At 38.3% G+C, this 25,082-nt stretch overlaps 1 protein-coding gene across 3 annotated transcripts in view; it reads left to right on the top strand.

The window, feature by feature from the left end:
* The window catches only part of Polr3D (RNA polymerase III subunit C53), a 354,052-nt gene that overhangs the window by 94,959 nt on the left and 234,011 nt on the right, over positions 1-25,082 (top strand). For all 3 annotated transcript variants that reach the window (XM_067142235.2, XM_067142236.2, XM_067142234.2), the window contains exon 3: positions 7,820-7,925. In XM_067142235.2, coding sequence (XP_066998336.1) covers positions 7,820-7,925 — 106 coding nt within the window. The remainder of the gene's footprint in view (positions 1-7,819; positions 7,926-25,082) is intronic.

Genomic DNA, 25,082 nt, shown 5'->3' with positions numbered 1-25,082 from the left:
CTTATTTATAATTCTTATTGTGGACTGATGGCAACGTCTTTGGATTACAATAAGTGCTGCAATCTTCTGCCAGACACCCACAATGAGTTTCCCCTCCCCTAGCGCGCTTCTACCTATCAGAGCGCGGCTACTTCCTCATGGAGAAAACCTCGCCATTTTGTCCCCGACAGTACGCATTGAGAAGTCATGGCGTGCGGTTGTGTTTATTGGATCCTTAAGATGTTGGCGTCGTGTTGGTGTGAAGACCCCGGCTGAGAGTCTCGAGATGTGGGTTTTAAACCCAAATTTCTTTGTTTCCTGCATCGTCCTATTTTGATACCTTTCAACTAATTCTGACCGGGGAAAAGCAAACTCATCATGAAGGATCTGTAAGTATGTGAGGAACCAGCTCATCATGGCTGAGCGTCAGCTTCACCCAAGTAAGTGGCTTCATCATTTGGCAAGTTATATCCTGTGAATATGAAACGGCAAGGAAATTCGTGTGATTCGTGACTTGAAAATTAACTCCTTCAAGGTGGAATTTCGTGAAAATAATTATTTTGGAAATTACTAGCAGAGGGACGTGTGTTAAATTCTAATAATATAATTATTGGTATGTAACAACTACAAAAATGAGGAAAACCTTTTAAAATTAACTATCATTTTCACCCGTTAATGAACTTCATTGATCATGTAAATTCAAATTGTGTCGGGCACTTAATGCCATTTATACTGCGTGAGGTTCCGCAGAAGCATATAATTCTGGTTTCCTTGGTTTAAAAAAAAGGTAAACCCTTGCTTCTATTTTTCTGGTAATTTAAACTTTTGTGTTTCCTGATTTTATTTTGTTTCCTGCCTTTGTTGTGCTTGTACCATGTTTGGTTTGGCTGGCGTATGTTTTCGTTGCTATGGTAACGATTTGTTTTCGAGAGAGGATGGTGATTGTGGCCTGATGGTTTTGCGTGTTTATTGTGGAGCCGGAGTTTGCTTAAGAATTTCCGCTTTCGGTGGAAAATTTATTTGCTCCTCACTTGATCTCTTACGGTTTTCTCCCTTTTCCCCTTGTTTACTGTGTGTGTTTTCCGTGCGCTAATCTTATTTGACCCCTCGTAGTTTATTAATTTGGCTAGAGTTCTATGCTCCTGCGAAGCCTCCTCTTATTATGAAGGTGCAATGAAACTCGTTGATTGAGTGGCTTTCCCTAGGTTTAATACGTTAGTTTTAATTTCAATTTAGTTACGGTAGTCTAACAAACGGGCCCCGTTTAAACCTTCTGTGAACAATTTAAGTTTTAATTCGAATCATTTTCTGTTATTATAGTAAGGTTATCAAGGTGTACTGTTTCTGGTAATGATTTAGTGTCTTTAATTAGTACAACCTTCTGTTTTTAAACTAATGATTTGCATCAGTATCATTTTCTGAAATGGACTACGTTTTTCAGTTTCATTCGTGTATTTTCTATTATTCACTAATTGTTTTGAACTACTTTAAAATACTTTTATTCCCTCAGATAGGACGATGTTCTTTTGGTTTCATGTTAAGTTTTCATTCTTTAATTAAAAGTTTATTTCATTGAAACCAGTGTCTCCTTTATTATTTGTGTGGTTCAGCGCCGAAACAGGGAATTTTTATCCATTTCCTCTGGGAGTTTTATTTGGGCCTTCCGGAGTAAGTATCTGTTGGATGTTATTTTCCTATTCTTGTGACTGATTTCCTTAATTTGTTTAATAAACCTTGTTTATTTAACACCGGTTTATAGGTAGTACCGGCCGGTGCATGTTTGCTAACCGCTAGTGTAGTGCCTTACTGCGCTGGTGGCTTACCCCTCAGGGCATTAACAATAATATCAGGCAGGTAAACATTAATTGCAAAATGTAACTATTTTAGTATTATTACCACAAACAAGATATAACAGAGTATTTTGAACTTCTAGTGTTCTATTGTTTGTTCCAAATCATGTAACAGCAGACTTAGGCCTACCACTCGATTGCTGTGGACATGTGGACTGCCATACGGATTTGTGATGTCGTGCAGAAGGGAGGGCTCGCATGCGATTGCACGCTAATCCAGACCCCCGCTCGCGCACAACACAACATGGTGGTCAAGCTAAACATTTGATCTCTGATGTAATTGATGCAGTTATGCTGCCAAAATGATTTATCATTTAAATTAGCAGTTTTACAGTATTTGCATGTTAATTTGGAGCACCCATTGACTCAAATATGTATTAATATTATGTAACTAGCACACATCTAGGTTATATTAGCCGGGCGGTCTGTATAAACGGCAGGGCAGTGCGCCCATTAAAAAGGTGCAAGGGAGAGCACTATTCAGCGATGCATTGAGGTGACTGAAGGAACAAACCTTGCTCTTCGGGAGTTGTGGAAAGATAATTTCCACATAGTGAACTGTCTCCAGATCATTGACAAAGCCTGGGATAGGGTCACTATAAGAACCCTCACTTCTGCTTGGAGTAAACTGTGGGCTAATTGCGTTTATGGACACGACTTTGATGGGTTTGGTGATGAACAGGAGCCACTGGTTGTCAACAAAATTGTATCCATGGGAATGACCATGAGACTGGAGGCAAGTGAGGCTGACATTCAAGAGCTAGTGGATGAACATGACCAAGTCCTGACCACTGACAAACTGATGGATCTAAATCGCAAGGAACACCAGGAGTGGGGTGGGGTATGGAGAATATCTCATCTGAGGAAAAGGAGAAGGCAGATGACTTTCACTTCAAATCAAATTAAGGACATTTGCAGAATGTGGGAAGCTGCAAAATTTTGTGGAACCACCCGAATAAGACTGTAGCAGTCTGAGGGATAAAACTATTTAACATTTGTGCAGTGTCACATTTCAGAGAAATACTCTAAAGGAGGCAAAAGTGAGTCACTCAAAAAGGTTCATTGTTAATGTTGCACAAAAATATATAGTTTCCAATAACCCAACAGATAGTCGAGAATCTGTTACAAGGTAAACTGCAGGTTAATTTGTTTTACTGTATGTCTTTTTACTTTAGATTTTGTAATAATCATTTTACATCAATACATATTTTTGAGTTGTGGAATGAACAATCTGTGTTTCAATTATTTCTTACAGGAAAATTTGCTTTGATACACAAGTGTTTTGGATTACAAGCACGCTATTACAATGAATTGTGCTCGCAATCCAAGGTTTTATGATATATTAGTTAAATCTCATGGTTCATGGTGTGGGTTATTGTAGTCACATCCTAGTTCGTGAACCAAGGGCAATGGCTGAGAGTCAAGATACTTGCTAGGGAATGGGAGTGTGCATCTCGGACATATTCTGAGTCGTGGCCCTTCTTGTGCTAAGGTGGCTAGGACTTATACAATTCACTGTTGGACCCTAACCCATTAAAGGAGAGATCCTCACTTGGACTATGTGTTAGTAAGGGTAGCATCCTGTTCCACAGAATTTTCACCGAGCACGCTCAGAACGTTTTAAGCAAGCCTCGGACCTATGGGAGTAATTGAGTCCCACTCCCATTTGACAGATGAGGGCCTCCTTGGAAACAACATGGTAAATGAAATGGAATTCGATGGGGAACTATCAATATTCATGGGGCTTATGGAAGAAAGAAAGTTGAACTGGCTGAGTCAGCAAAGACGATGCACCTGGATGTGGTAGGAGTGAATGATATTCGGGTAAGAGCAGATAACAAGGAAGAGATTATAATTGTACTTGACAGATGCCATAAAAGGGAAGGGCAGAGTGTGGGGAAGGGCTGTTCATCAGGAATACTACTGCATGCAACATAGTTTCTGTTAGGCATGTAAATGAGTGAATGATGTGAATAGATTTGACAGTTGGAGAAATTAGGACGAGAGTTGTCTTAGTGTATTCAACATGTCAGGATGCAGATGAGGATGAAGTTGACAAGTTTTATGAAGCATTGAGTGACATAATCAGGGTCAACAGCAAGGATAGGATAGTGCTAATGAATGATTTCAATGTGATAGTTCGAAATAGAACTGAAGGATCCAAAAGGGTGATTTGGTAATTGTGGGGAAGGTATGAAAGCTAATAGGAATGGGAAGCATTTGCTGGCCTTTTGTGTTAGTATGGGTTTAGCAGTTACGAATACATTCTTCGCGCATAAGGCTGTTCACCGCTACACGCGGGAGGCTAGGGGCACCAGATCCGCAATAGACTACAGATCGTAACCGACTGTGAATTCAGGAAGTCTGTCAGGAATGTGTGGGTTTTCCATGGATTTATCGATGACACGGACCACTATCTGATCTATAGGGAACTAAGTACCTCTAGGCCCAGGATACAGAAAGTGATATCTGTCTACAGATGAATAAATGTAGAAAATCTTCAGAACGAGGAAATTAGAAGTACATGGATATGATTAGTGAAAAGTTCCAAACAGTAGGCAGGTTCAGGATATAGAATATAGAAAGAGAATGGGCAGTATAGAGGGATGCAGTAGTAGAAACAGCAAAGAAATGTCCAGGAACAACTGTATGTAAAGATGGAAAAAGAGAACATCATTGTGGAATGATGAAGTGAGAGCAGTTTCGTAAACGTAAAAAGGCGTATCAGAAATGGCTCCAAACAAGGACTGATGCTGACAGGGAATTGTATGTAGATGAATGAAACAGAGTAAAACAATTAGTTATTACATCCAAAAAGAAGTCATGGGAAGAATTTGGTAATAACCTGTAAAGGCTAGGTCAACCTGCAGGGGAAACCTTTCTGGACAGTAATAAATAATCTTGGAAAGGGAGGGGAAAAAGGAAATGAATAGTGTTGTGGGTCATTCAGGTGAACTCATAATAGATCACAGTGAATTACTGGGACAGGTGGAAGGAATACCTCGAAGATCTTTCTCATCGTGAAAGGAAATCTTCCTGGTGATGTCGTGAACAACCGAGCTCGTGGGGAGGAGGACAATGATGTTGGTGAAATTATGCTTGCCAAAGTGGAATGGATGGTAAATAAACTCCATTGTCATAAAACAGCTGGGATAGGTGAAATTGGACCTGAAATGGTGGAATATAGTGGGAAGGCAGGGATGAAGTGGCTTCTTAGAATGATAAAAATTAGCATGGAGTGTTAGTACAATACCTTCTGATTGGACAAAATCAGTAATTGCATCACTGGATGAGTTGGCCATGCGGTTAGGAGCGTGCAGCTGTGAGCTCGTATCTGGGAGATAGTGGGTTGGAATCATTGTCGGCAGCCCTGAAGATGGTTTTCCGTGGTTTCCCATTTTCACACCAGGCAAATGCTGGGGCTGTACCTTAATTAAGGCCACGGCCGCTTCCTTCCCATTCCTAGGTCTTTCCTGTCCCATTGTCGCCATAAGACCTATCTGTGTCGGTGCGACGTAAAGCAAAATAGGAAAAAGAAAAAAAAGTAATTGCATCTATCTGTAAGCAAGGGAACAGGAAGGATTGTAACAGCTATTGAGATATCTCATCGATCATTATACCAGGCCAGGTATTCACTGGCATCTTGGTAGGGAGGGTGAATGAAAACCAGTGTGATTTTTGAGCACAGAGGGGCTGTCAGGATTAGATTTTCAGTATGCACCAGGTAATTGAAAAATCCTACGAGAGGAATAGAAAATAGTTTGTTTTGTAGATCTAGAGAAAACATATGACAGACTACCAAGGGAAAATTTGTTTGTAGTACTGGGAGACTATAGGATTAAGGGTATATTATTAACATCAATCAAAGGCATTTATGTTGACAATTGGGTTGTAGTGAGTGTTGATGGTAGAATAAGTTCTTGGTTCATTATACTTACAGGAGTTAGACAAGCCCATAACATTTCACCTTTGTTTTCATAGTATACATGGATCATATGCTGAGTTATTAAGTGTTAGGGCAAGATTCAGTTAGGTTAGAATGTAGAAAGAAGTTTGGCCTAAGCTGATGACTAGTCTTAATGGCAAATTGTACCAAAAGCCTGCAGTCTCATATCTTGGAAGTTGAAGATTGGTGCAATGAATGTGGTATTAAATTAGCCTTTCTAAGACTAAACTGATGTCGGTTGGCAAGTAAACTAACAGAATTGAATGTCAGTTAGGGATATAAAGCTGGAACAGGTAGATAATTTCAAGTATTTAGGATGTGTTTTTCCCCAGGATAGTTGTATAGTGAGATTGAATCAAGATGCAGAAAAGCGAAGGCAGTAAGCTCGCAGTTGCGATCAGCAGTATTCTGTAAGTAGAAATTCAGCTCCCAGATGAAACTATCTCTACATTGACCCATTTTCAGACCAACTTTGTTTTACTGGAGTGATAGCTGGGTGGACTCAGGATATCTTATTCATAAGTTAGAAGTAACAGACGTGAAAGTAGCAAGAATTATTGCTGGTACAAACAGGTGGGAGCAAAGCTAGAAGAGTACTCGGAATGAGGAGATAAAGGTTAAGTTAGGAATGAACTCGATGGATGATGCTGTATGCACAAATCGGTTTTGATAGGGAGGGCCATATGAGGCGAATGGAGGAGGATAGGTAACCTAGGAGAATAATGGACTCTGTTATGGAGGGTAAGAGAGGTAGAGGGAGTCCAAGATAGCAGTGTTTAGACTTGGTTCCTAATGATTTAAAGATACGAGGTATAGAACTAAATGAGGCCACAGAACTGGTTACAAATAGAAGATTGTGGCCACATTTAGTAATTCCCAGAGTCTTGCAGACTGAACACTGAAAGGCGTAACAGTCAATAATGAAAATGTATGTATGTATCTATGTATGTATGCAGTTAAAACCTAATTTGTATAGAAAGAGAGCACATTGTCTAAACCAGAAGTGTTAATGCCAATTATTTAAAACAAAGTTCAGAGTTTTATTCCACATTGTGGATATAATTTGCAAGAGAGTCATGATGACATAAAAGTTAGGAAACTGATCATGACAAGGAATTAAAACAAACGTGGAAACGTGGAAAATGTTTTGTTGAAAAGTTATGAAAGTCCTCTATTTTATGAGTGTTTGACATGCTATGACTGAAGATTCCTATTCTAAGATTGTATTCCTTCTCAGAAATGCACACAACTCGTATTGTTGTTGCACCTTGAAATACAGCTATGTGACAATGTTTATTAACTTAACCATTGTGGTTTGATTTTGTAATGGTCCATATTGACTAAAATCTGTATTACAATAAATTCACTTTTATATTTGAAATCAGTCTTACCAATATTATAGTTACTTAATTATTTATTATCACATAATACACCGTACATGTTTAGAGGACCTTAGTGTCCTCTTCCTCTTCTGTTTATAATTTTATTAAAATGTCAGCCTTGTCTATTACCTACAAATAGTCAATTTATTGAAATCCAGCTTCTCTTAAAAATTATTGAAATCTTTCAGCTTAGAGTTTACGTGTGCTAAATGTTGCGGCTACTTCCGTAAATAACTGATTTTAATAAATTAGTTATTTGTAGGAAATAGATAAGGCTGATATTTTAATGTGAATGTAAATAGAAGAGCGTAGTTTTGAGTTTATTTATGGCACACATTATTTATCAGTTGAGAGGTGTTTAGAATTAAATATGTTGCACAGGTTATAAGAAGACTTGTTAAGAATGTGATTGGTGTTTATAATAATTAACAGTAAATAGGTCCAAGAGATATTTGGTAGTTTGAGTAAACTGCTGTGGAAGGAAGATAATGATAGGATGTGATAATAAATAATTAAGTAACTTTAAGTATTGACGAGGCTGATTTCAAATATAAAGGTGAATTTGTTGGAGTAAGGCTGTGTTAATGTTGTCAGGAGAATTTACTTCATTAAATTTTGACCCTTCACTGCTAATTTGAAGTAACTGTTCTTCTTTCTTGTAGGGAGTTTTCAAAGGAAGTGTCACATCGTAGGGGAGAAAACAAGCGAGGTCATGGCCGTGGTTTCAGTCGAGGAGGAAGGGGACGTGATGTTAATAACCTGATACAGGTAGTTCTTTGTTCTTGCCACCACCACTGCTACCATTCCCAGAAAGAAGAGTTTTTCCCAGTTATAAACTGGTCACAGTACATGTCATTGTCTTACCAATAAGTGCAATGACTCTGAATTTCTGGATTATGTTGCTGATTGAAACTTGTGATTCAGATTTAATGTTCGACTATCATTGTAGAGCATTTAGCATAACATACTGTTAATCACAGGAATTTAGGTAAGTTGTTTCCATTCTTCTTTGAATTACAACCCTTGTTCAAATATCAGTGTGTTCCAGCATAATTTTTTTGTTATAAATTTGAAATTATTGTTTTTAATTAATAGAGAAAAATGTCTATACATTGAACACTTAACGTTTTACTTCTGCTTAATAATAGATGCAAATTATAGGCTTGGAATTGTGAATTTTTTTTTTAATGCCTGCAAATTCTTTGTTTCTTGTATTTTATTTTCTCTTATTTACTTTTTTAAATTTGGAACGCTGCTAGAACTATTAAAAAAACGATTCATTCAACTGGAATCACGTAATACTGCATTTTGATTATGTTTGCGTATCACTATTTATGCATCCAGTATATATCCATAACAAACACCTAGTCTGTGCTATATATTGATAAGTTCTTATATTGCAAACTCGATAATAATTGACAGTGTCAGTGAAGCAAAGCAAAGGAATTATTATTAAGTTTGAGGATGTTAGTTTGGTACCTTGCATCCCTCGTGATACTTCACGCCATATTGTGCCCCAGTGCTAATTCAAGCAACATTGACTTTTCGGAACAAAGAAGATGAGAAAATTAAACCTTGCACATAAGATCCCCAACGTAATTAGAACAACAATTCTACTTCATAGCAGGTACAGGCTGTACTGCAGCTTCGATGACAACACAAATATGTATATGGATAAGAAAGAAATTCCACCTTGTCAGTACTGTTTATTGTAAATATAGACTTACATCAGTACCGGTGTTGACCCTATTTGGTCATCATCAGCTGACAAATCATAATTACATCCATTAAGCGTTGGTTTGTATAAAGATGTCGTCATCCATTAGCACATCCGGATGTCTAATGGGGATACGAGTTGGATGTTATCGTCATTTCATTTGTAAGTCTGTGAAAGAAAAATTATTTTTGAGATTTAACTATGGTTGTAAGAACTTAACCTAAGCTTGAAACTAAGTGTACGTACACATTAAATACATTAAAAACGCTGTATATAAAACACTTGGTGAATTTAAAAGTTCATGTCTTGCATATTCCTTCTTCAGACTTCCTATTTAGTCTTGTGCGCATATATTTGTTGGTTGATTTTGTGCTTGTAAACAGTGGTGTAGGTTCTTGAGAATGGTTTATTTGACTAAAAGATGTCTTCACGTATGCTTATAATAAAAACGCAGGTCATTAAATGGCCCAATATTGTGGACAAAGACAATATGTGGCTCGGCTGTAAACTTGTTCTTAAAAATTTAAAGCAGATGATGAAGATATATGGATTTGGTTGAATTTGGATTTTTGGTGGTAACTTCTTCCTTGTCTATATTTGTGTGCTGGTGCTATGGTTATTTGTGGAAGATAAACTGATATGAGTCAAGTGTTGTAAGTTTGAAGGAATGCCTAAGGTTGTGTGTGAAAGTGAATTTGTACTTACTGCTGTTGTTGTGGTTGGGTGACGTTCTGTTTGAGAGCTCGCTGCGTACTGCTATGTGTTCGCCTTGGACTTATGTTCACTGTAGTGAGGGTATGGATGGAGGGTAGGGGGAGTGGCTATTGTGGGGGTAGGGGTGGAGCTGGGCATGTTGTTCGGCGTTTTTTTGGAACGTGCTGTATTTTGTTTATTTACTATTTTGAGGTAATCATTTTTTAGGGTGGGAATAACTTTGTTAAAGATGATATTGGTTTTATCTGTAATGTCATTTATACTGTAGTTAGGATTAGCGTATTGGTCTAGGGAAATGTAGAAATCTTCGGTTATGTTGAGCAGGGGGCCCTTAAATTTATGTTTAATATTTTCATATCATTCTTGATGTCTGTCAACCTGTGTTTGAATTCTTCGATATGCTGACCTATTGATGAAAAGTGGTTGTGTTTTATTGCATTTAAATGTTCGGTGTAGCGGATTATGAAGTTTCTGCCTTCACGTCCAATATAACTTGTTTCACAATTGTTGCATTTAATGTGGTAAACTCCTGCTTGGTTGTATTTATTGTTGTTGTTGACTGTCTTGGCATTATGTATAATATTGGTGCTGTTGTGCGTGGTTTTAAATGCTATTTCAGGTTGTACTTTTTAAAAATAGTTATGTGGTATAAGTGTGTATTGTTAAAGGTAAATAAGGCGTAATCTTTCTTGGGTTTGTCTTATTTTTGTTAATTTGGTTTTGGGCTGGAATTTAATTTTATGAATGATTTTTATAGACCATTTCTCTACTGTATCCATTCTGCTTAGCTATATCATGGATTAGTTGTAGTTCATTATTTAGATCTTCTGTTGTCATTGGTATGTTGAAGGCTCTGTGTACCATACTGTAATAAGCTGCTCTTTTATGTGTGTTGGGGTGGATGGAATAAATGTTTATGGTATTTGGGGTATGTGTGGGTTTTCTGTAGATTTTGTAAAATAAATGGTTTTCATGTCTAGTTATTGTTATGTCCAAATAATTTAAGGTGCAGTTGTTTTCAATCTCTCTAGTGAATTTTATCTGGGGATCCAATGTGTTTAGTTTGTCTAATATAGTGTTTGCGTCGGTGGATCTGTTGTCGATGATTACAAAACTATCGTCAACAAATCGGCACTGGAAGAATGTGTTTTCTATTTTACTGATTGATGTGTATTCTAGGTTATCTATATAAATTTCAGCTAGTATCCGAGGCAGGAGATCCCATAGGTAGGCCCTGTTGCTGGTATATGGTATCATAGAATTTAAAATAATTATTATTGATGGCAAATTCAAGTAGTTTCATTAATACTTCTATTTCTAGAGTGCTGAAATTGCTGTAGTTTTTTAGGTTGGATTTGATTATTTCTATTGTTTGTTTAGTGGGAATGCTTGGACACATGTTTGTTATATCAAATGAAGCAAGAGTATGGTGTTTTTCAATCTTTATTTCTTTAGTTCTATTGCAAAATTCTATTGAGTTGCATACTGTGTTGTTTGCTAAATATGAGTAATGCTTTTTAAGGAATTTCTGAATGAATTGTGAAAGTTTATAGGTTGGGCTAGCTCTGTAATTTATGATTGGTCTCATAGGTATGTTTTCTTTACGTATTTTAGGGTAGGCTTTACCAGTCGGTAGTTGAGGGTTCATTGTTATGAGTTTTACGGATTCTGTTTCGGTGAGAAGAAAGTGTGTGTTCTTAAATAGACGTTTGAGGTTTCTTTGTATGTTGTTGGTTGGATCTTTCCGTTTGATTAAAAAGGTGTTGTCTTGGAAACATTCTTCCGTCTTTGCTGTGTATTTGGTTTTTTGTCAATAAAGACAGTGGTGTTGCGTTCGTCGGCTTTCGTTATAAGTAAATTGTTCTGTTTTATTTTGTTTTTAATTTTGTTTAAGTGCGATTTATTGGTGGTATTGTTATTTAGGTGCTTGTTGCGAGTGTTTTTGTTTGCAGCCACATATTGTCTTTGTCCAGAATATTGGACCATTTAATGACCTAGGTTCCGTCAAGCCATCCGACACGGAGTTTTCCCAACATCCCTTACAAGTAAGAAGACTACAGGAACTAAGTGGACCGAGGAGAGAAAGCTGGCTCATAGTCAGCAAATGAAGGAGTATTGGAAGAAGAAGAAAGCAACAACTTTACCCAAGAGTAGATACGAGCCCCGTGGTCCTCAGTAGGCCTAAACGACAAAGAAGAAGAAGACCTAGGTTTTTATTATAAGCATACGTGAAGACATCTTTTAGTCAAATGGAACATTCTGAAGAACCTACACCACTGTTTACAAGCACAAAATCAACCAACAAATATATGCGCACAAGACTCTAACTAGGAAGTCTGAAGAAGGAATACGCAAGATATGAACTTTTAAATTCACCAAGTGTTTTATATACAGTGTTTTTAATGTATTTAATGTGTACGTACAATTAGTTTCAAGCTTAGGTTAAGTTTTTACAACCATAGTTAAATCTCAAAAATAATTTTACTTTTATGGACTTACAAATGAAATGACGATAACATCCAACTCATACCCCCATTAGACATTTGTATGTGCTAATGGATGACGACATCTTTATAGATAAGTAATACATACCAATGCCTAATAGATGTAATTATGATTTGTCAGCTGATGATGACCAAATAGGGTCGAAACCGGTACTGATGTAAGTCTATATTTACAATAAACAGTACTGACAAGGTGGAATTTCTTTCTTATGCATATACGTGTAATCAGTCAATATGGACATGAAACTCATAAATAATGACTTCTGTCCGACCCATGCAGTACAAACACGCCTCAAAGTCATGCGCATGTCTATGATTCGTAGTTAAGAAATGTCCGCCTCTGTAGCGTACTGAAGCTCCGATGACATCACAGAAATAGGTGAAAATTTTCATGTCAGACCCACACATTGCAAGCATGAAACAGTCATGCGATACGCCTGTGTTTTGTAGTTAAGAACGTCTGCCTCCACAGCCTAACGGTTAGCACAATTAGCTGGCATTCTTGGGGGCCCAAGTTCGATTTCCAGTACTGGCGGAGATTTAAGAATGGCAGAAAGGTTGGTCCTTATGTGGTAAAATGGTACATGCAGCTCACCTCCGTTGGGGGCATGCCTGAAAAGAGCTGCATCACCCCGAATGAAGACACGAGTTTACTTCAGTTAAGATATATTCACGCATATTGTTATTAATATAGTAGATGAGATCATTAACACTGTGATCGTCAGGCCAGTACAGGTAACTTCTGGAGAAGTAGGTTTAAATCGTGATAAAGGCAATCCAGTCACGGTGATTGTTTTACTTGTCAATGTTCCTAACAAACCATAGGCCCATTCTGCGTTAATAAAATCATGGAGAAAACGAATGCATGAAATTAAACATTATGATAAAAAATGCATTACCTCTACACCTTTAGATATCTATAAATATGGCAAACCTTCCTGTTTATTTTTATTTTTTCATCATGGAACTTCTGGCACTATCTGGACCCTTCGAGACACCATACGTAACCCAAACAGTGCAGTCACTATCTCAGTTACAGTTGTGATAAATGTAGAGAGCAAGTATGAAATATAATTAAAATTAATTGCAATGTGCGGGTCTGCTTTCAACTGCCAAAGAATGCTTCAGGTCACTACGCATTACATTCGGAAGTATCATTCCTATAACTTGCTCAGTGATCTCCTGGTAGGTTGGCATGTTTTCTGCAACACGGCTTTGTTCCATACACTAACTGGGAGAATAGAGAGACCATTTCTAGAAAACATCAGTGCATAGATTCTCACTGTTTGTCTTTTAAAAACCGGGATATCAAATGCTTTTGATGGCAGTGAAGGTGATGTGCTCCGCTCCGTTATTATTTTCACTCCACTTTCTTTTTCTTCCGAGAACTTTGCGTTAACTTCAATTTCTTCTTTCATCATCAGATTCCATTGGATTCCATCTTGGACTGAGAATTCCACCTCTCACCATATGCAGCATTTTTCAAGAAGTAGTTTATATCCAGTCTACATACATTCTACCTGAACCATTAAACTGAATAATATTTGGATTTTAAGCAAGTGATATAATACCCTCTGTGCCAGTGATGTACAAAGTTAAACTTTAAATTATTGATGGGAATGTGCAATTAAGTCATAGAACTCACTAGAAACAGTTTGGCTATTGCAGTCAGAATGCCATGATATTTTTATGCTTCTGTCTTTGTGCAATGCTTAATGTCCATGTAATTTCCTAATACCATCATAAAATAGATGTAATGTACAGTTGATCCACAATTTATAGATTCACTGACAGTATTGTACTTTAAACTTAGACATTCTCAGTGACTGTTTTTATCTAATCGATCGGCATCATGATCTATTTTAATCTCATTACATGTATTCAGCCACATTTTATAATGAATGTTATTGCAATGTACATATAGATTACTCTGTTAGTTTTTTTTTTATTTCGTGTGGCTATTTCTAGCCGAGTGCTGCCCTTGTAAGGTAGACCCTCCGATGAGGGTGGGCGGCATCTGCCATTTGTAGGTAACTGCGTGTCATTGTGGTGGAGGATAGTGCTATGTGTGGTGAGTGAGTTGCAGGGATGTTGGGGACAACACAAACACCTAGACCCCGGCCATTGGAATTAACCAATTAAGGTTAAAATCCCCGATCCGGCCGGGAATCGAACCCGGGACCCTCTGAACCGAAGGCCAGTACGCTGACCATTCAGCCAACGAGTCGGACACTCTATTAGTTTTTATTACTTCACAAGACGAGATTGTTCCAGGACATTCGTAAACAAAGTGTAATTATTTTAGGCTGATGATGACCCAAATGAGGTCGAAACTAGTACCTAGCAATGCGTTATGATATAAACATAGGCATTGCAGTTATACTTGTGAAATAAAACAATGTTTTTCTCTCGACTGGATGCCCTTCCCAATGTCAACCTTATCAGAGGAGTTGAAATGAAAATGAAATGTCGTATGGCTTTTAGTGCCGGGAGTATCCAAAGACGTGTTCGGCTCGACGGGTGCAGGTCTTTTGATTTGACTCTCGTAGGCGACTTGCGCGCTGTGATAAGGATGAAATGATGATGAAGACGACACATACACCCAGCCCCCGTGCCAGCGAAATTAACCAATGGTGGTTAAAATTCCCGACTCTGCTGGGAATCGAACCCAAGGCCCCTCTGACGAAAGGGCAGCACGCTAACCATTGAGCCATGGCGCCAGATATCAGAGGAGTTAATGAGATGAAATGAATGACATGATATAAGAATAAATAAATCCAATTGATTCTTTTTGCAGGGTATGTAGGCCTAAAAGTCATGTGTTCACATTTACAGTTTCTCTAATTATTTGAATTTTAAAATATTGCTTACCAACAAAGGCAGCCAGTAAGACTTGGATTACAAGCATAAATTTGTTGAAAAATTGTGTAGAATACACACCCGTACAGTTTATAGTTCTTTATAGCCAGAAGTCTTGTTCACTGAATGATTTTTTGGTTATGAAAAATTGAACAAGAATGAGGTCTAATTTGTAAAGAAATGTGGTATCTCTCCTTGGTATTGCCAAACACTCGAACAGTCAGAAGCACTTCAGGGTGCAAGTTGCAGACAACCATTTACACAGCACTGTTGGTGTATTGTATTGTATTGTATTGTATTGTATTGTATTGTATTGTATTGTATTGTCCATCCAACATCTCATGGAACTGTTGGGAGTGTTGATTCTTCCCTTACCCCTGTGGGTGGGGGACGCAGATGAAGAATACACCCACGGTATCCCCTGTCTGTCGTAAGAGGCAACTAAAAGGGGCCCATGGGGTTCTCAACTTGGGAGTGTGGGTTGGCGACCACGGGGCCCTTAGTTGAGTCCTGGCATTGCTTCCACTTACTTGTGCCAGGTTCCTCACTTTCGTCTATCCTGTCTGACCTCCCTTGGTCAACTCTTGTTCTTTTCCGACCCCGACGGTATTAGAGCATTCGAGGCCTAGCGAGTCTTTCATTTTCATGCCCTTCGTGGCCCTTGCCTTTCTTCGTTTGTTACTTCATTTTTCGAAGTGACGGATCCTTTCTCTTTTCTTCTTTTTTCTCTCTGTCTACCCCCTGTGGGTGGGGGATGCAAACGAAAAATTCACACACGGTATCCCCTGCCTGTTATGAGAGGTGACTAAAAGGGGCGACCAAAGGATGATTGCATTAGAACCATGAAACTACTTTTGATTAGTACCATCTTGCGGGGAAAACTGGCGAGTAGTACCACTATATTAGGTACACCAGAGGTTTTTGATTAGTAGTAGCAGAGAGTGGTTCACTGTGGGTTTCCAGTACCCGTGATTAGTATCATAGTGAGAAATATCACGGGTATGGGCGTTGCCTGTGATTAGTACCTGCTATATGAGGAACACCGCGTGAATATTGGCGTCTGTGATTAGTACACATAGGTGAGGAACACCATCGGTTTGCATTGCCTATGAGTGGCACCGTTATGTGAGAAACACCATAGGTCTGCGTTACCTGTGCGATGTACAATACTTGTGAGTTGTACCATCATGTGTGGAATACCGTGAGTCTGTGCTACTTTTGATTAGTACCCCAACATGACAAATACCATGGTTCTACTTTACTAGTGATAAGTACCATTATGAGGGGCTGTTGCCTGGATTTTGGACCCCTTTAGACAACAAGTTTCCTCGATTCAGGATTGTGCTTTGAAAGTGGTCCCTTGGTCAGTAATACTATTTTTTATGATAGTTTTTGGATCAGATCCACTGATTGTTTGAAATTCATAACCATCCATTCCTTTTTCATAACATTTTTTATTTTGATCAGTGGATGATTTTGAACGTTTAATTTGTCATTACATTTTGTACCATTAGGGGCCAATGACCTAGATGTTAGGCCCCTTTAAACAACAAGCATCATCATCATCATCATCGATTCTTCCCTTGAATGCTCAACTTTAATGTATAGATTCCCTAATTGGCAAAGAAGTCTTTGTTTTCCTATGCACTGAATGAATGCCTTCTTGTTTCTTAAACATATTCCAGCTCTTAACAATGCGCATTGGTTTGTCTCTCTTTTAATGAAGTTAAGATCACTATCTGCCTGTTGCCATTTCTTGATGGATGCAGTATTTTTGTATCAGTCTCTTAGCACAGCCAGAGCAAAGTGTAGCTTCCACCAAAGTCCCAGTCTCATCCATGGTGTGACAATATGGAAGCTGCTGGGAGGTATGGGTGGTGCCGAGTAATGACATTTGGAGCACAACTAGTGTCGAGTGTTATGAAAGGATCAGTCGTGCTGCAGTAGCACCTTCTGTCCCAGTGAGGAAAGCAATGGCAAAGTACCTCACTCCTCATCTTGCCTAGTACGCCTCATTTGGGCTCTGCCATTGGTTTTTGTGGTTTCCCTATAACTGCATAGCCATTGGTGGTGCTATTTGAGGATCCAACCAGCCTCTGGGCTGATGATCTAACAGACAGACATGATCACTATACATTCAGTGTAATATTTCACCTGTGTCATCAGCATCCTCATGATTGGGCCCAGTGTTACATCTGAGAGATAATATAGCAATTTCTTATATTGCGTGTGACACGTCTGTTTATTCCCATGGATGAAATCTGCTTCATTTTTAAGCTCTTTGCACAGTACATTTTGGGCATTTCTGTACTGCATACAAGTATAATCACTTTACACAAACAATTTAACAATTGTCTAACGTTTAAAGTTTTCCAAGATGCGTGGAAGTTGTGCAGTTCATGAAATCCTTATATGTTGGATATCATTGTGATCTGTATGCTTGTCTTTTATAACCTAATCCTGATCAAGAAACTGAAAAACTGAAGTGATATTTCATGGATGAAATATTTATTCAGATGCATTTTAATTGCATGGCAATTGTTTGATCATTATGATTTTACATTTTCTTGCTTTCATTCATCAGTCAATTGACAGAAGCCACTCATGAATATTTTACTTGTCCATTGTATTTATCTTCACATGGCACCCAGTTAATATTTATTGAACGTACATGGATTTTGTATTTCCCAGTCACTGACACACACAATTTCTTGGTTCCTGTGGAATTTATACACATCTGGATGGTAATCCTTTCTTAGAACTTTTAACCATCTGAGCATTACTCACCTTTCACTCTTCTCAGATTCAAATACCGTATTTACTTGAATAATTCCCGCCACTGAATAATCCCTGCACGCTAATTTTAGGAAGGCTCATTTTGAAAAAATAAATGAAATTTACTAAAATTCCTTCCATTGAAAGAGTAACGTAGGCATAAACAAATCTTTCATATCACTCCGCGAGGTTCAGGGTGTCTTTACACAAATATGAACATGTAAATTTACGGACATTGCTGCTTTGCCTGAAATGATAAAACATATTTACAATGAAAATTACCAAGTAGTAGGTCTATTTACGTGACAGATATTTCATTAATCTGAACTTGTAATAGGCTCGATTCCCTGTGATCGGAAGATTCGTTGTCTCTTGCATCACTAGAATCTTCTCCTAAATTACTTACAAATTCATCACACTGCACGTCTAAAACACTTCTCACACGCAGTCTCTTTTTACTTGGATAGTGCCATATGAAGTTGAAGAAATTGAAGAAAGGAAAGAATGCAAAAAGACAAGTTGAAAGAAAAGAGTGTGAGGGATTGTTTCAAGGAACATGTTGCACAAGGACTAAATGAAAAGGCTGAAGGAAACACTATAGAGGAAGAGTGGAGAGTCATGAAAAATGAAGTCAGTAGGGCTGCTGAAGAAATGTTAGGAAGACCTATCTGTGTAGGATGCTAAAAGGTTTGTTTTTTCACCTATTCAATACTTATAAATTTTATAAATTAGGAATTAGGAATTTATAAAATTTATATGTATTGAATAGGTGAAAAAACAAACCTTTTAGCATCCTACATTCAGTATCTTCAATACGGATAACAATGATTTTTATCATTTGCAAGACCTATCTGTGTCGGTGCGACGTAAAGCCCCTAGCAAAAAAAAAAAAAAAAAAAAGAAATGTTAGGAAGGAAGGAAAGATCAACAAAGAATCAGTGGATAACTCAGGAGATACTAGACCTGATTGATGAACGACGAAAATACAAGAATGGTAGAAATGAAGAGGGCAGAAATAATACAGGCGATTAAAGAATCAAGTGGATAGAAAGTGCAAGGTAGCTAAGGAAGAATGGCTGAAGGAGAAGTGCAAGGATGTCGAAGGCTGTATCGTCCTGGGAAAGGTAGATGCTGCATACAGGAAAATGAAGGAAACCTTTGGAGAAAGGAAATCTAGGTGTATGAATATTAAGAGCTCAGATGGAAAGCCACTTCTAGGGAAAGAAGACAAAGCAGAAAGATGGCAGGAGCATATCCAACAGTTGTATCAAGGTAAAGATGTAGATAATTTGGTTCTGGAACATGAAGAGGCTGTTGATGCTGATGAAATGGGAGACCCAATTTGAGGTCAGAGTTTGACAGAGCTGTGAGTGACCTAAATAGGAACAAGGCACCTGGAATTGATGACATTCCCTCTGAATTACTGACTGCCTTAGGAGAAACCAGCATGGCAAGGTTATTTCATTTAGTGTGCAAGATGTATGAGACAGGAGAAGTCCCATCTGATTTTTGGTAGAATGTTGTTATACCTATTCCCAAGAAAGCCGGTGCTGACAGGTGTGAAAACTACCGCACCATTAGTTTAGTATCTCATGCCTGCAAAATTTTAACACTTACTATTTACAGAAGAATGGAAAAACAAGTTGAAGCTGAGTTGGGAGAAGATCAATTTGGCTTCAGAAGGAATGTAGGAACAAGTGAAGCAATCCTGACTTTACGTCTGATCTTAGAGGATCGAATCAAGAAGGACAAGCTGATGTACATGGCATTCATAGATCTAGAAAAGGCATTCGATAATGTTGATTGGACCAAGCTATTTATGATTCTAAAGATGATAGGGATCAGATACCGAGAATGAAGAATTATCTACAATCTATATAAAAATCAGTCTGCAGTGATAAGAATCGAGGGCTTTGAAAAAGAAGCAGCTATCCAGAAAGGAGTGAGGCAAGGCTGCAGTTTGTCCCCTCTCCTTTTCAATGTTTACATAGAACAGGCAGTAAAGGAAATCAAAGAGAAATTTGGAAAGGGAATCGCAGTCCAAGGAGAGGAAATCAAAACCTTGAGATTTGCCGATGGTATTGTTATTTTATCTGAGACTGCAGAAGATCTCGAAGTTGCTGAATGGTATGGATGAAGTCTTGGGTAAGGAGTACAAGATGAAAATAAATAAGTCCAAAACAAAAGTAATGGAGTGCAGTCAAACGAAGGCAGGTGATGTAGGAAATATTAGATTAGGAAATGAAGTCTTACAGGAAGTAGATGAATATTGTTACTTGGGTAGTAAAATAACTAACGATGGCAGAAGTAAGGAGGACATAAAATGCAGACTAGCACAAGCAAGGAAGAGCTTTCTTAAGAAAATAAATTTGCTCACTTGAAACACTGATATAGGAATTATAAAGATCTTTTTGAAGACTTTCGTGTGGAGTGTGGCATTGTATGGAAGTGCAACATGGACGATAACTAGCTCAGAAAGAAAGAGAATAGAAGCTTTTGAAATGTGGTGTTACAGAAGAATGCTGAAGGTGAGATGGATAAATCGAATCACGGATGAAGAGATACTGAATCGAATTGGTGAGAGGAGATCGATTTGGCTAAATTTGACGAGAAGAAGAGATAGGACACATCTTAAGACACCCAGGACTTGTTCAGTTGGTTTTTGAAGGAAGTGTAGGTGGTAAGAACGGTAGGGGTAGACCAAGATATGAATATGACGGGCAGATTAGAGCAGATGTAGGATGCAATAGTTACCCACGTAGAAATGAAAAAGTTAGCACAGGATAGGGTGGCATGGATAGCTGCATCAAACCAGTCTATGGACTGATGACTCAAACAACAACAGTAACATGACCGGTAGTGGGGTAATTCTTTTCATGCATTGTAAACACTTGAAACAGGCACACCTGCAAATTAGTTTTAGTTTTGCGATACAGTAAAACCTCGTTAATTCAAAGTCTTTGGAACTTGGAAATCAGACTTCGAGTTAACCACCAACTTATAATTCAGAAATGCCAACCCTCGCCGTGTCACAAAATATTCTAAGACCCGTTACCGCATGAATTTAGCGTTTATTCATAGTTTAAAACTTTCAAATGTCATGCAAAAAACTATTTCCAAAATGTACCATCCAACAAGGCGCATTTACAGTACTCAAATGATGCACATGGATAACTCACTGGCATACATAATCTCAATCAACGAAAGAAAGGAAAAAAAAAAGATTCAATGATGAGGAGAATTCTATGCTAGCTCCCCCGTGCAAGTGCTTTATTCATTGGATTACTGTACTGTATGCATTTTAGATGCCTTGTACTTGCACGGAAAGTGGTTCATCGAACTTTCGTATGATGAAGGGAGGAAATAGGAAGTCTCTCGCTGCTTGTTTTCTTTTTATTTGATCGACTTTGCTCGCATGCTACATCCAGCCACCAGTCTTATATACCGTATAATCCCGAATACCACCCGCACTTTTTTCCCCCGAAATATTAGTTCTGAATCTTGGGTGCAGGTCGCATTCAACCGTTCATTCTCGTAAATATTTACTGATGATGATGATGCTTCTTGTTTTAAGGGGCCTAACATCAAAGGTCATCAGCCCCTTAAATATTTACTACGTTTACATGGAGTATCCCCATCCGGGGATCAGAGCCGCCCCATGAGTTTGTAGAGTATGAACGTGACACGCCAAAAGTGAATGTTTGGTGTGGTCTTATGCATGATAGAGTAATAGGTCTCTTCATTTTTGTTGAAAGAAATATCAATGGTGATGTCTATTGTGACATGTTGGAGGAATAGGTTTTTCCTCGGTTAGATGACATTGAGGCGGAGAATGGTTTAGTCTACTTCCAACAAGATGGGGCACCGCCACACTTCAGTTTGCATGTGCGTGAGGCTCTTGACGCTCGACTCGGCAACAGATGGATTGGAAGGGAAGGACCTATTCCATGACCTCCAAGGAGCCCTGATATGACTCCGTTGGACTTTTTCTTCTGGGGGCATATCAAGAATCTTGTGTATGCGGAGAAAATTCGTGATGTTGGCCATCTCAGGGAACGAATAATCAATTGTGTGGCAACCGTCCCCCACAGACGTGCTGGCCAGGACATGGGAAGAGGTGGAATACCATTATGATGTGTGCCGTGCCACTAAAGGGCTCATATTGAACTTTATTAAATTGTTAAACAAACTTGAGAATGCAACCTTTCCAACCATATATTGAACATTAATATAAAGTTTTTACTTTATTACAATATTTTGCCTCAAAACCCCGGAGTTCTTTTATGGAAACCCTGTATTATGATCCACGCTTTTTCACCATCTGTCGGCATCGCCAGTTTTTGTGGATTCTGCTTCTCCACACGCTGCCTGCTAGTTGATATTGTGGCGTTCCTTAAAACTCTGAATACAAAAGAATTACTATTTCGCACGAACTTCAGCTATGAAACACACTATAGACACACCGAAGTGAGTGAAAGTGCGGAAAGCTACCCCTGTACGTTCCGGAAGAGGCGTTCTATTGTGACGCTGAGAAATTTTGAATTTAAATTGCTCTGTAAAATACTGAAATGAAAAGCTATAACCTGTTTTCCAGTCATTGACCGGGTCAGGGATGGAATGAATGAAGCAGATATAGGCTATTAGTAAGATGGGGTCGCCACTCCCAAAGTGGTTTATTAATGACTGATAGATGCTATGAAATGAGAATGGAGAGTGTTGCTGGAATGAAAGATGACAGGGAAAACCGGAGTACCCGGAGAAAAACCTGTCCCGCCTCCGCTTTGTCCAGCACAAATCTCACATGGAGTGACCGGGATTTGAACCACGGTATCCAGCGGTGAGAGGCCGACGCGCTGCCATCTGAGCCACGGAGGCTTCTGTAAAATACTATGTTTTAAAAATGTAAAGGCAGTTTAGAATTAAAAGTTTGAATTTGTTTTCTGTTTAAATGTGATATATGGGGACTGTTTTCTTCCATCTGCTGTTACACAAAGCATAACCATACACTCAACATCGAAAACTAGGTGAGCCAGGAGCTTGTTGCCAACCTTGACTCAAATAAAACCCTCAAATTTTTTTAAAAAATATGCGGGGATTATTCGCATAAATACGGTATTATGTATATTACCTTGTGAATTGACTGTGCTGTTAGAATCACGTAGCTGTGAGCATGCATTCGGGAGTTGGTGGGTTTGAATGCAGCCCTGAGGATGGATTTCCATGGTTTCCCATTTTAGCACCAGGCAAATGCTGCGGCTGTACCTTGATTAAGGACATTGCCACTATCTTCCCAATCCTAGCCCTTTCCCATCCTTGCATCACCAAAAACCATCAATGTGTTAATGCGACTAGCAAAAAAAAAATATTAAAAATTATATTATGCACATCATTCACGGGATTATTGTTGATAATCATGTTGTCATAATATAAGTGGTAGTACTGTAATTAGTTGCTGAAAAATATCTAGATGGCTCGGAGCTGTTACCTGGCGATAAAGTAGACACTCCCTTTATTGATACAACAGGAAAAAGTTCTAAAAATAACTCTAGGAGCTGCCATAAGCAGTGGTGCCAAATATTATGGATTGTCCGTAATGATTACGGATTTCACTTTGCGATTATGGCATTACGGTCAGAGGGGAAATTATTATGGAAAAGCAACATTATCATGATAAAATTAGTTTCTACGTTATAAAGGAAAGAAGTAAAAAAAAAAGAAAAAAATGTTCAGTCCCTTAGAGCATTACTGTTCAACCCTCCTTGTTTCAATGTTTGTAAGTTGGCGATTAAACATATTTGGCGGTTGTTTGGTCGTTACTTTCTTTTGTTTCCCATGAGCATTGTGTAATCACAGCCAGCTACATAGATATACTCTGCTCACATAGCTAGAATGACGCATCAGCAATCGCAATTAATTTTATAATGACCAATAGGGGCCCAGGAACCCAATCTGATAAGGAACATCGAGTAGCATCCAAAAACATCAAAATTGATGCAATATGATGGAATAGGAAATATCCCACGCCGATCTGGCGTGTGTGGTACAGTATGTACCAGAATTACGACGACAATCAAATAATCTTAAAACCATATTAAAAGTAAATAATTCCAAAGTTCATACACTGAAAATATAAACCAACACATAAAATATAAATAAATAAAAGATATAAAATTCCCCAGTGTTTCAATTCTAAACAATCACTACATACTCCCCTTTTTAACTTGGAGCATTGCTCCAAAAAAAATTGATTCACTTTATTTTGCAGTCTAACTTCTGCATAATTTTTAAAAACAACTAATCACTTAATGTTCACTGAAAGAGAAAGGATATATGAATCCTCTAGATTCAAAACCCCCTAAAGACCATTTTAGAAAAATTGAGATAAGCATAGCAGTAGATTTCGAAGGATGAGTTCCATCGGTTGGTGAACGTTTCAGTTTCAAAACTCGCTAATTTACGTAGAACAAGCTACTTGAAAATCACTGTTAAATTCAAAATCCTCTATGTGTATCAACCAATGAGAAATTTGAGATATATTGAGGAATAAGGATGACGTCACTTGTCCAGCAGTGCAGCCACCTGTTGCGATCTTCTCTTAACCACAGATTTTCGTATACTAATAGACCCAAATGAAGACGAAACAATATGATTTGTCTGAGGATATTTTGAACGTATTCACGGTGATTTGGATTAAAGTAAAAGCCTTAATCGCTGCAGAATGGACACATTTTTTGTTCTTTTTACCTTGGACAGGTGAATTCTAAAGCAGCATATTGGCAATTCTTGTTACTCTGATAGTAAGATGGCTTCCTAGTGTGTTAAGGAGAAAGATATTCGTCGTCTATTTCCTTGGTATCATTTACTGAAATATGAGTGACGAAAGTTTTCTTGTTGCTTAAGCAACTCCAGGAAGAGGGCGGAAAAGGTTGCGGTAGGTGGATACTTGGAAAAGGTCCAGGGAAAAGCGAGAAAGATGAGTAATATTTAGCGAGTTTAGATGTTATGAGCGGCAGTTTTTCTGTTGATCACACAACGGACATTTTGTTGTCCTGTATAAAGTAGAATAATATTTCATATTCATATGTCAAATTATTATTTCTTTCAGATACAGTGCCAGTTTTCCACCTGAATACCCAAAATGCAAGCACAATAGCAAGGCATTACAGTGTTCTACGCTGCAGATCGAGGATATCAGAGAATTTAACCGTGCATTTTACATAACACAAAACAAATTAGATCTCGACAATTTCATAATCAAGCACTGCATTACTTCACAACCAAAGAGGAGGAGAATTGCAGGAGATTCAAAACGAAGCCTAACGTTCACGTACCATGTGCGGAAGAAAACTTGTGGTT

Source organism: Anabrus simplex, chromosome 2 (genome assembly GCF_040414725.1).
Source record: "Anabrus simplex isolate iqAnaSimp1 chromosome 2, ASM4041472v1, whole genome shotgun sequence".
Taxonomy (NCBI): Eukaryota; Metazoa; Arthropoda; class Insecta; order Orthoptera; family Tettigoniidae; genus Anabrus; species Anabrus simplex.
The sequence above is the reverse complement of the archived record's forward strand: the minus strand, read 5'-3'. Positions and strand labels throughout refer to the sequence as shown.